Raw genomic sequence first — 12,421 nt, 5'->3', positions numbered from 1 at the left:
GATAGATAGATAGATAGATAGATAGATAGATAGATAGATAGATAGATGGCTTTATTTTTAAAAGGGTCTGGTGCTGAAGACACCTCAGTAGAGAATTATATAGAGGAAGGATTTCTGAAGATTTCTTTGAGAAATGTGTGCTATGATCCTACTTTTCACTCTGCCCCAAGAAAGAAAAGGGATGAGGGCTTCAATCTGCTAACTCCAAATCAAGGGGATGAAATTTTAGGGACAAGACTTAAAGAGTTCAACCCGTGTCTCCTGCAGTTGGTTGGTGGCTAATTCATACCTGAGAAATTTAAGGGCAGAGAGTTTGGTCACAGCGCCTGTGTATGAAGAGTAGGTATTGCTGCAATGAATCCCAGCACTTCAAGAGTTTGTTTAGCAAAGTTCACAGGAGGATTTCTGGTGAGCCAGGGGTGGGCCACATGCAAGACAGGCAGCATAGAGCTGTCTTAGGAACCTGCCAAGATGACCACTGAGGGGTGAGTAGACATCAACAGGGGGACACCTGGAGTATGCCTAGTGGTCCAAGAGTTGAGGGAAGAACAGTATTACCAAGACAGGATTGTGAACAGCACATTTCAAGGTCACTGCTGGCAAGACATGTCAAGGGACTGGGAGAAAAGAGGAAATAGTGCTTCAGAGAAATCCATCAAAGTGTTCACAACAGAAGGAGGCAGCTTTAAACATCTGCCAAACCACAGAGCACCGAGACATGCTCACTGATGTCAAGACAGATCTCCTCCTTCTGTTGCTCTCCTCATGCCCAAATTGCCCTTCCTGAATAGGTGCAGAAAAGACAGAAGCATCTTAGCAACCTCCCTTCCTTATCCGAAGTGTTTAATGATCAGCTGACCCCAGTTAGGAAAGAGAAGATGCACATTCATACACACACTAAAACAGATCACTTAGCAAAATTATATTCCAGACAAAATCAAAGTTATTTTTTAATTAACAAAATAACCAATAAATATGTAAGCATTTTGGTTGCATGACAAAATGATGAAAGTGGTCATTCATGGTCTTCGATATATTCATCCAATTCTTTTTAACAAATACAAGTACATACTATTAAAAAAAAGACAAACACAAATAAACCCCACTCCTTTTCCAACTGAACCCCACCACTGATTGCAAATTATTCAGACCCCTCAGATTTGGAGGCCACAGAGTGGTGCTAAAGTCCTACCTTCCGGACACCAGATTCTATGCTGGAAACTTCTCTCCCAAGTGACTGAACAGCAGTGGGAAAAATCTTATTCCACACATGAGAAGTCCCTCCCTGACCCTTGCCCACAGGCACACAGCCCTCCTACTGTAGGCTTCACTGGGATCAAGACATGCCAGTACACCATAATATCCTGTCATCCTTCCACACAGCATGATGCACTTAGAGTAACAGGGTCTTCGTTTCCTCCCCAAGGTAACAATATAGGGGAAGCAGGTATACCAGTTTGTCTACGCAAGACTAATCCCTGGATTCAGTTGTGCAACCATTCACTTAGAGCCCAGTGCCCTGAGTTGAAACTCAGCCTGGGGTAATGTCACCAACAGCGCCTCCAACAGCCTCCCCCTGCTGTCCTGCAGTGAACTAAGAGTCCTCCTTCTCAAGGCCACATCACAATCTCCCATCTGTCCCACCGTGCACTGTCTCAATGAAACTGGACGATGTATGTGGTCACTCTTTAATATCCCATAAAACAGTGACATCAATGAATCCCAAGATGAGCCAGACAAAATATGTTCTCCCTGCATTTCTGATCTATACCTTGACACTACTCAGGGAAAATCAACTTACACTTTTGCTTTACAATATCCCAAATCTGAAGACAGCTGCCATGATCCTGGAGCCTTCCTTTGGTCCAGAACCAGGACATCAGGTTTCATCAACCTGGGGCTCTGTCTTACCTGACAGCAAAGGTAAATTCTTGGCTGGGATTTAAACTGCCCTATGAAGGATTACCTCAAATTGTCCCAAAAGCAATGACACGTGTGAGCTTCTTACAAACTTATGAGTTTTTTAAGAAGCAGATCTTACATTTTAACACATTATTTAATATAAGTGTACCTAAGGTGTGAAAACAGAACTTGCATTACCTTCTTAATCGATGGGTTGCTCAGAGAAAGTGAACAAGAAATGAACTAAAATTGAAATAACTCAAGGGTAGAACCCAGAAGACTTGAGCCATTATCCCTAGTCTTGACAATTTGAGGCAAGTGACTTAACATGCCGGCCTTCCCTCCTGCAAAGCTTAAAGTATCTAGTGCCCCAGGCTCCTTTGAGCTGGGAGTCTCATGTGGATGGACTATGACCGCACTCATGAAAATGGGGCCATTACTATTTAAATATGGTAACTTGAGGATGACTAATATTTATATATAGCAGATGTCATATCACCATCCTAGTACCTTTCCAAAGCCAAGAAGCCAAGCTGTCTCCCCAGCCCCACCCTTCAAAGGCATTGACATCCACGGAGAAGAGCAGGTAAAACCACCACTTACCTCCCAGTCAAGCACCTCCGCAGAGAGTATGATGCCCCTCCCCCACAAGTCCTCGAGCAGTCACTCCAGCTGCCCCAAGCATCCCAGTTGCTGTCTTTGTCTTCATCTGAACGAGTGTTTCTTGAGGTCTAGAATGTGAAAAAACACAATGAATTATAGACAAATGTGCCAGAACTATCCCCAAGCTTCTCCAGTTTTTCCAGAGTCTTATTCTAAGCTGTTCACAGAGGAGAAGGTTGCCTAGAGATGCTTTGCTTTGGAATGGCTACATTAAGCGCACACACACACACACACACACACAGTTTTAAATGGAAACTAGTGTCACATAAGTACCCTTCCACGTTATGAAGGTTTTGTCCGGGCAGCTTCTAAGGTCAGTTTTAAATCTGAAATTTTATCATTCCAAAATTTAAATAGGCTAAGTTATGTTTTATAACCTACACAGCAGGGTCCCAGCATGTACCTAAGACTTCTCGCCACTGAAATCCTGGTTTGCCCTTCTGTCAGACAGATGGGCGCTAGCTCCAAGGAAATTATTTTGCATGAGGATTTGTGGAATCTCCTGAAAAGGGCTCCATCCCAAGAAAACAAAGTAACTAAAGCCTTGGGGATCCAAGAAAATAGAGAAGGGTCCACTAATTAAACCAACTAATTAATTGGGTTTAATTAGTGTTCTGGAATGGCTACCGTTGACTTATGTTGGGATACTCTAGAGAAAAGAGGAGGACAGGTATATGTTAAAAATGTATAGACAGATGTAGATGTAGATATGAGAAGAAATGATGTGTATTACTTCCATAAAATTACAAAACTTCACTAAAGGGCCTAGAGTTGAAGAAACGTACATAGTCCTAAATGGGTAGTCTCGAAACTATAAAATGCTAATTCTCTCCAAATTAACTTATAAATTTATAACAACTCCAATCAAAATCCCCAAGGGAATTTTTTTTGAACCCAACAAAATGATTCCAAAGTTCATCTGGTGGAGTAAAAGTCTATAAGAGCCAAGAAAAAAACTGTAAAAGAAGGGAAATTGGAGCAAAATTGCCTCAATTAAGGGTAGAGAGCTGGCATAGCGATAAACAGTGAAAATCTACTAATTAAAAAAAAAAAAAAAGAGTCCAGAAATAGACTCAAGTATAAGGAGGTGGGATGGAACCACAAGTCAGTGTGATGAATGTTTTTAAAAATAAAACAAAAACCAGGGCACCTGGGTGGCTCAGTTGGTTAAGCATCTGACTCCTGGTTTTGGCTCAGGTCATGATCTCTGAGTCATGAGATCAAGCCTCACGTCAGGGTCCATGCTCAGTGTGGAGTCTGCTTGAGATTCTTTCTCTGCTCTCCCCCCACCAAAATAAATAAATTTTTTAAAAAAATAAATGACTTTTTCATAAAATACACCAAAATGATTTCCAGATATATTAGAATTTTTATTAAAAGCACTGAGACCATAAAATAGTAGAAAAATTATAGATTAACAGTCTATAGACTTGACAGAGGCAAGACTGTCCTAGATAGGTCAACAAAGGCAGAAGCTACAAAGGAAAAGACTGGAATATTTCCATTTTATTTACATTAAAATAAAAACACACACAACATTTGCTATCTCTTCACCCTTTGGATAAAGGTACAGGGATGTGAGTGTACACACAAAATGCATACCACAAGGACAAGCATATGGGCTGGGAGGAGCAACCTGCCTCTGAGAACGGAGGATGTAGGCTAGGAGCAAATGTTGTCCATGACAGAAGGCATACCAGCTGAATGCCGTAGAGCTCCTCCACCCTCATAAAAGATCTGAAGCCAATATGACAAAACCTTACATCTGATGAAGCCAAGGGGCGCTATAACAGATGTTAGTTTTATCCGAACTTGCATTTTTTTAAAATATCTTTTCCAAAAATAATTTTTTTGAAGGAGGGGGTAAAAGACAATCCTCAGAGCACAGGGGAAGTCTGCATCACTTTTCATACAGGTAACCATGTACGTGCATTTAGAAAGGAGGGAGTTAATTTAAAATGTTCACCGTGGCAACTTCCAGGTTCAAGGACTCTGAGTGATTTTATCTTCTTTTGTTTTTGTTTCTCTGCATTTTGCAAAAAGAAAAAAATTTTAAAGCAAACACTTTAATTCTTGAATTAAATATTTGTAAGCAAGCAAACAAAGACCACATCCACACACAGAAAAGTTCAAGTCAGAGAGAATTTAACAGGCAAGCTGTAAGTCAGAGAACAGGAACATTTATGAAGGAAACCCTAATACTAATAAAACCACAGAGAACGGCTGAACTAGATATTACACGGGCTTCCTTAAGCCCTTAGGCCATATTACCTCATCCAACCAAAAAAAAATTTTTTTTAAATTAAGAGGGGGATCTGTAGAAAGGACTTTCAAAAGTGAAATGGAATAATGAACCAAGGAGGGATTTTCCAATCAATTCCACCCAAGACTCACCGGTCAATGGGTTTCATGGCTTCTTGCCAAGCTACCTATTTATAGCACAGTGCACGGTCCTGCTTGAGGTAATACTTTAGGAACAGTCAAGCAAAAGGAAGGGATAAATATCTGGCAACTGATCAAATCTGTCATCAGGAATAAGGGCTAATTAAACCCATACTATTTACTGTTCTAATTAGATCACTGTTCAGTTCAATTTTCTACACGAAATGTCACCAAATGGAACTGCGTCCTGTCTATAACATAATATAAAATAAAGTTTTAATTCATAAAAAACACACAAATAGCACTTTAATACATTCATCTGGACTTCTGGGTTGGTAAGTCCAAATCATTTAGGTAAATGTTTAAAATATACACAGCTGAAATTGATTTTTCATTTTGTCACCCGATCTACCCATAGGTTGAATGTGAGAAGTTGAAAAACATCATCATATATATTTTTAAATGAAAGTTGAGAGTTCTTTGCAATATTGCTTTAATTTGTTTTTATTCCCACTATCCCATCTGTTCGGTTTATAGTTAGAGTCAGGTTTCTTTCCATAACTTCTCCACCTTTACTTACAAAAAAAAAAAAAGAATCTTGATTCTAAAATAACTAAAATAGGCATGTTATAAATGCAGGCATTTGGTTTCTCTGGTTGGGTCAGTGAGATATTTCCCCCCCTAAGAAAACAGAGAAAATTGCATCTCAAGAGGGGTCCTCGAGTTTTTCTCCTGCCCTTGGCCGTGAAGATGGGATTTTGCTTTGAAACCCCGCTGCCACCTTCTGCCAGCTGGTCTTCCCTGCCCCCTTCTCACAGATGCTTCTTTACCCAAAGACCAGCAGTAATATCCCTGACGTGCACCGGTTCCTGCCTCTCCCCCCTGATGCCAGTAGCATGGAGCAAGCACAGACGGTCAGAGAAAAGCCCCGTGGTGGCGAAGAAAGCACCACCAGGACGATTCTGTGCATGTATGTTTGTATGTTCTTCCTGACGGTGACACAGTAGCACCTTCCTGGACCACATCCCTCCCAGGGCAGGGGACCGCCAGTCTCCATCAGCTTCTGCTCAAGAACCCTGCACTAGCTTTCCCTTCAACCGTCCCAGCTCGTCCATGAATATTTACTCTGAACACACTTAAGTTTGCACGTGTTTAATCTTAAAATGTAGTGTCCAGAATACAACACTGTATCTGAGAATAACACATACCACCCATTGCCCCACACTCCAGGGTTCTTCTGATAAAATCTGAGTTTCCTCATTCCTTCCCTCCCTTCCTTCCTTCTCTCCCTTCCTTCCTCCCTTCTTTCCTTCTCTCCCTTCTTCCTTTCTTCCCTTCCTCGCTCCTCCCTCCCTCCCCCCTCCTCCCTCCCTCCTCCCCTCCTTCCTCTCCTCCCCTCCCCTCCTCCCCTCCCTCCTCCCTTTTTTCCTTCCTCCCTTCCTCCCTCCTCCCCTTCCTCCCTCCTCCCCTTCTTCCTTTCCCTCCTCCCCTCCGTCCTCCCTCCCTTTTTACCTCCCCTTCCTCCCTCCCTCCCTCCTTTCCTTCCTTCCTCCCTTCCTTCCTTCCCCCACCTCCTTTCTTTCCTTCCTTCCTCCCTTCCTCCCTACCTCCCTTCCTCCCTCCCTCTCTCCCTCCCTTCCCTCCTTCCTTCCTTCTCCGGCACACCATTTCTTGGATCCCATCACGGAGGCCATATCACATAATCGTTGAAAGCTATATGACCCTGGATACATTTCTTAACCTTTCTCGAACTCATCTATAAAATGGAGATGATAACCTTCACTGCAGCAGGATTTAAATAGAATAACACATATATAACAAATCACACATCATCTCAATAAATGTAATGAGTGAACGTCTCAGTAAGTTCAAAATAACATCTTTCCCAAAGCAGCAACAGTAAAGCCAGCTCTCTCCCGTTTTTACTTATGCAAGACTTAACATGAATCACTACTGAATTTCCTCTTGTTGGTTTTGGCCCAGAGTGCTGGCCTGTTGAGATCCATTTGAATCCCAATCCTGTCACCCATCTATGAGCCACTTCGCTCGGCTTTGCAGCTTCCCTGTTCCCTGATAAACGTGCTGGACATAGTTCCCTAATCTTACAGAATTCCATTAATGCATATTTCTGCTTTTATTTTTAAGTAGTAAGCAGACCATCATGCCAAATAAGCAGCCAACTAATCAGACTTGGAATCTGTGGACACAGTTTAGTGTTACAATAAAAATATGGAATAATGCCTATCACCATCATCAAATGTTAGGGGGCAGAAGAAGCTGAGGGGAGGGAAGGAACCAGCCACTTAGGGGCCCAGATTAAGCAGGTGGGGTCTATGTTCTTGAGCTGTGGGGTGGCAGGGAGCCTCCCGAGACAAGGGGTATTTGGCAGCCCCACTTTGGCCAGCCCCAGCCCTGAAATCCAGGGACAATAAAAGCTGGCTGATGGGTATCAGCTCGATGTCTGGCCCAAAGGTGACTCTGAAGAGCCAAATTCTAGGCTTGTCAGCTGGGTACCACTGAACCCAGTTCCCTCTTCACGAGCATCTCCATAAGCTGTCTTAACAAATTATTTAAATTCCATGTTATTAGTACTTTATACGTTGTTATCTGAACCCTATCTATAGGTCTTCTCCCCCAAGTCTGAGTCAACCAACATCATGTCACGCCGCGACCCTGCCTCTGTGCGGAGGAAAATCTAAAGGAGAGCCACTCGTGCACAAATCACCTGCTACTGATGCACAGACCGAGCACTGCTTGCCTGTCCTTTTCCTACAGTCCTTCTAACCTCAACAAACCCTCGAGCTGTGTCCTACCAGCCCCATTTGACAGGTGAGGAACTGTCACGTCAGGTGTGGGGGGAGCCTCTTTCTGTCTGACCCTGACAAGCCTGCATGTTCTTCGCGGATGCCCCACTGCACTTGTGACCAGGAATCCAGCAAAGCCAGCAGCCGACCTATCATCACTGGCAGCAGGCAATTTGCATCTTGGATGGAACGCACCTGCTGCTGATTCGCCTGACCACAACATTCTCCCGGCATCTCAATGGGGACTTCTACTTTTTCCTCTCTTTACGTTGCAAGCAGAGCTATGCTTCTATTTTTCAGAAGCATTTGGCTGTATCTAGGTTATTACACAAGGGATACCCATTCTTTGACTGATGCTCACGACCCAGACATATTTGTGAATTTCCCTACACAGGAACAAAGACCAAGGGCTTCTGAAGTTCATGAATTGGTGCCCCAGGGAGGACTGGCCTGGATGGGCTGCAGGACAGCCAGCAGCAGGTGACAGGCGCTGAAGGGACGTGGTGACAAAGAATCAGCCATCGGGCCTTGACAGCGACAGACATAGGGCCCCAGAGCAAGAAGACGCTGACACAGAAGCACCTGCCACCTGGTTAGGAGAGCCTCGTTAGGGATGCACCCTTTCCAAGGACACATCAGTTCTGCTGGAGGTGCAGGTGGGACCTCACGCATCCCTATCAACCCCTCTCCTGCGATGTGATCGCAGGTGGGGTCTCACTCTTGGTTCATCTCTCTTTTGTAACCGTGATGGAATCAGATGCTTTTCTAGTCTCTTCCCTTTGCTCATCTACAGTTCCCACTTTTATACAATGAACACGTACAGTTCATGCAATAAAACACCCAATAAAAGTTCTTTTTTTTTTTTAAGGAGGAAAAAACACTAAAAGAAAACTTATGGGAACACATTTAGAGAAGCAAAATGCACTTTATGCTGTTTGGTTAAAACTATCAGCCTTAAAGATCTCTTAGGAAATCATATTTTCCTAAGTTAAGTTCTAGCTGGGGAATATTTTTGGATGAAAAATTCAAAAGAGATATTGTTTACTCATTATATAATAGGACTGGAAAAAGCCAAGAATATTGTAGGAATAAGTGTGTTCACAATCTCATAAAGACTCGAGGACTCCTTGCCTTTCTTGGATCCTCATGCATAAATCAAATCATAAAATATTTTGCTGACAAGTTCTTAAATCTGTGACTTATAATGAATAGTGCAGTTCTACCAGTCTTGCAAAAATGTTAGTAATTAAACACAGATTTCACATATAAGGTCACTTACTGGAAATGCTATATTAACAGCTCCATATTAAAAACAACCCAAAATAAAATAAGTTCCACTGGGATATTACTTCCCAGACATCAAATAAGTGTTCATTCCAGTGTTACCACAAAGGTTATTTAAGGAGATCACAAATGACCCAGACTTTGTTGACAGTAAATACATTATTTCAGGTTAATATGACCTCACAGCCTTTAACAACAAAAAATTTAAAAATATATGCATTGGGTAAATGACATAAAAATGTCACTCAACCTGTCACACAAACTCAACAATTCAATTCAACCAAAATATATTAAACGCAGACATATCTACAGATGTGCACAAGGCACTACTGAGAGATGCCCCAGACCCCTGGATCTTACCTCTCCCTTTTCAGTTCATTGCTCCTCTACTGAAAAGTGTATACAGTAGTCCCCCTTATCCATGGGGCATACATCCCAAGACCCCCAGTGGAAGCCTCAAACCACAAATAGTACTGAACCCTATATATATATATATATATATATATATATATATATATATATATGATGTTTTTTCCTGTACGTACATACCTATGATAAAGTTTAATTTATACACTAGGCACAATAAGAGATGAACAATGGGGCGCCTGGGTGGCTCAGTTGGTTAAGCATCCAACTTTTGATTTTGGCTCAGGTCATGATCTCAGGGTCGTGAGATCAAGCCCCATGGCAGGCTCCATGCTCAGCACGGAGTCTGCTTGAGATTCTCTCTCTCTCCCTCTCCCTCTGCCCCTTCCCCTACTCATGTGCTCTCTCTCTCTCTAAAATAAATAAAATCTTTAAAAAAAAGAGAGAGATGAACAATAACTCATAATAAAATAGAATGATTATAACAATGTATGGAACAGAAATTATGTGAATGCGGTTTCCCTCAAAATATCGTGTTGTTCTCACCCCACCTTCCTCTTGTGAGGATGTGTGATGGCACAATGCCTATGTGAGGAGATGAAGTGAGTGAAGGATGTGGTCATGTGACGGAGCATTAGCTTGCTAGTGACCTCCTGACATTGGGTTAGGAGGAGGATCGTCTCCCTCAGGACTGTGGTTGACCTCCAGTAACTGAAACCATGATAAGGAGGATGCCTGGCTATCCACAACTCATGACCCTGATGGTCAATGGCCTCCAGGATTTGGTTGACCCTCTGCAACAATGTGGTCCTGGTTATTTTACCGCCTTCTTAAAACCCTTTACAGATCCCTCAGGATACACATTCTATACCTCTTGGCTCTCTGTGACCTGTTCTGCCTCATTCTCCAGCTCCCTTTCTCCAGCTCGGGCTCACACCACATTCCACATCCAAGCACATCATGGCTCAGACTGTTCCCCAAACACAAACACATCTGCCAAGTCCTGCTTCCCATGGCAAACTCCAGAGTGGCAAGAAGACCCTCCTCCTGTGGCAGCTCTCTCTGCAGGAGACCAGCAAGTGGAGAGCCAGGCAGGACCGGCTTCCCTGAGCCCGGGGTAGGTATAGTCCGGGAGAGCTTCTGAGGAAGCCTCTTCCTCCCTAGATTCTTCCTGCTGGCCCCAACACCTGGGAGGCCGCCCCCAGTTCTGTGATTCCTCACCTTATCTAGTGCCCTTCCTGAGTTAGCCAGGCATGGACTGACCTGATGATGTGCTTTCTACCTCCTCATCCACACCCTTTATGCAAACTCCTAATTTGGGGGTTGGTTGGACCTCTTGTTCTAGGAGAAGAAAAATCTCCCACAATTGTTATGAAGATGTCCCAAATCATGGCAACTAAGGTTTTCTCCAAGTCCAGATGAAGGAACACCAACAAAACATTTCCAGACTTCTGAGAGTGAGGCCGACCTTCTGTATACAGCAATCCAGTCCACTGTGTTAGGGAGGAGACCTAGGGCCCAGTGGGACACAGAGGGCAGCTTCAGATGGGGACCATTTCAGGAGCATTCTAAAAACACACGATTTACTAAGGAGTGGACAGGGCAAAGGGAAAGCACAGGGCTGACGCGGCCCCCACCCCGAGCTGGTACCAGGCAGGCTCTGTGAGTGCAGTGATTCACACCGTCTGCCTGGGTTTTGCATACGAGATGGGGCAAGGGCAGCTTTGTGTAAAGGCTGCCTGACAGGCACTAAGGCCGTGGCTAAGAATTACAGCTCACATCAACCCTACAGTGAGAGCCACGGAAGCAAATACACTGCCCTCCTCCCTGTCTCCAATGCCCTGCGGGGCTCAGTGGAACCAGGGGACACGGGAGAGTACTGAGGCAGTCTGCACAGGCCCGACTCCTGGGTGGGTGCAGCACGGGGTGGTGGGCAGTGGAGAGAAGATTTGAAGGGCCAAGGGGAGCTTTCCAGCACAGTAACTTACTGACTCACTGGAATGTCTTTAAGCAGAGGAGAGACTTCGGCAAATTGTTATTTTGGAAAAATTACTCTGGCCAGGATGCGGGGAAGGATTGCAGGAGGACAGCCCACAGGGCATGCAGGAGACAAGAACCCAGAGCTGGAAGCCACCAGGGTCTGCAAGAGGAGGGCACAGACATGGAGGTTTGCATTGTTTATTCATCTGTTTACCTTTGTATTGAGATATAACTGATATAGAACATATTAGTTTCAGGTGTGTAACATAATGATTCAGTATTTGTCTATACTATAAAATGATCAGCACAATGAGCCTAGTTAACATCCGTCACCATACATCATTACAAAACATTTTATTTTCTTGTGATGAGAACTTTTCAGATTGACTATCTTAGACATGAGGTCTTCAGGAACTAGAATCAACAGGACCTGTCAGCTGCCCACATCGCAGGGAGAAAGGAGGTGCTGGGGTGACTCTGGGGCTTCCGTACTAAGTGGCTTGTGGCACATGTGAATCTCACTCAGGCCTCAACCGCCTGAAAACCCTGCCCTCGAGGTGAGACTCCTAATGCCCTGTGTACCGGACATAAACAGCACCCGGATACCCACTAAGATAAAGGGAGCAAACCTGTGGTCCTGGGAGGAGCCTGGCCTGCGAATCTGATTTATTTAACTATAATTGCATATCTTACCCCCAAAAAGTACTCATTGGCTAATGTTTAAAAATACGGAGATTTTACATAACAATCTATATTTCCGACTTCTCAGGAAAAGAAAAGAGGAAAACAATATAGGACCCACATCCCAGCATGGGAATAATTCAAATGAAGCATGGCCACACGATTTTTTTTCAAGTATAATTAACATACAGTCTGATACTAGTTTTAGGGGCAGAATTTAGTGATTCAACACTTCCATACAACACCCGGTTCTCATCACAACAAGTGCACTCCTTAGTCCCCATCACCTGTTTCCCCCATCTACTCACCTACCTCCCCCTCTAGTAACCAGCAGTTGGTTCCCTATATTCAAAGAGTCT

The 12,421-nt window shown here is 43.7% G+C and overlaps 1 protein-coding gene across 1 annotated transcript in view; it reads right to left on the bottom strand.

Moving 5' to 3' along the window:
- The window catches only part of ADAMTSL3 (ADAMTS like 3), a 343,828-nt gene that overhangs the window by 242,602 nt on the left and 88,805 nt on the right, over nucleotides 1-12,421 (bottom strand). The window contains exon 3 of the mRNA XM_021680458.1: nucleotides 2,506-2,633. Within this exon, the coding sequence (XP_021536133.1) occupies nucleotides 2,506-2,633 (128 nt within the window). The remainder of the gene's footprint in view (nucleotides 1-2,505; nucleotides 2,634-12,421) is intronic.

Source organism: Neomonachus schauinslandi, chromosome 9, assembly GCF_002201575.2.
Source record: "Neomonachus schauinslandi chromosome 9, ASM220157v2, whole genome shotgun sequence".
Lineage (NCBI taxonomy): Eukaryota > Metazoa > Chordata > Mammalia > Carnivora > Phocidae > Neomonachus > Neomonachus schauinslandi.
Note: the sequence above shows the minus strand (reverse complement) of the source record. Positions and strands in the feature narration are given on the sequence as shown.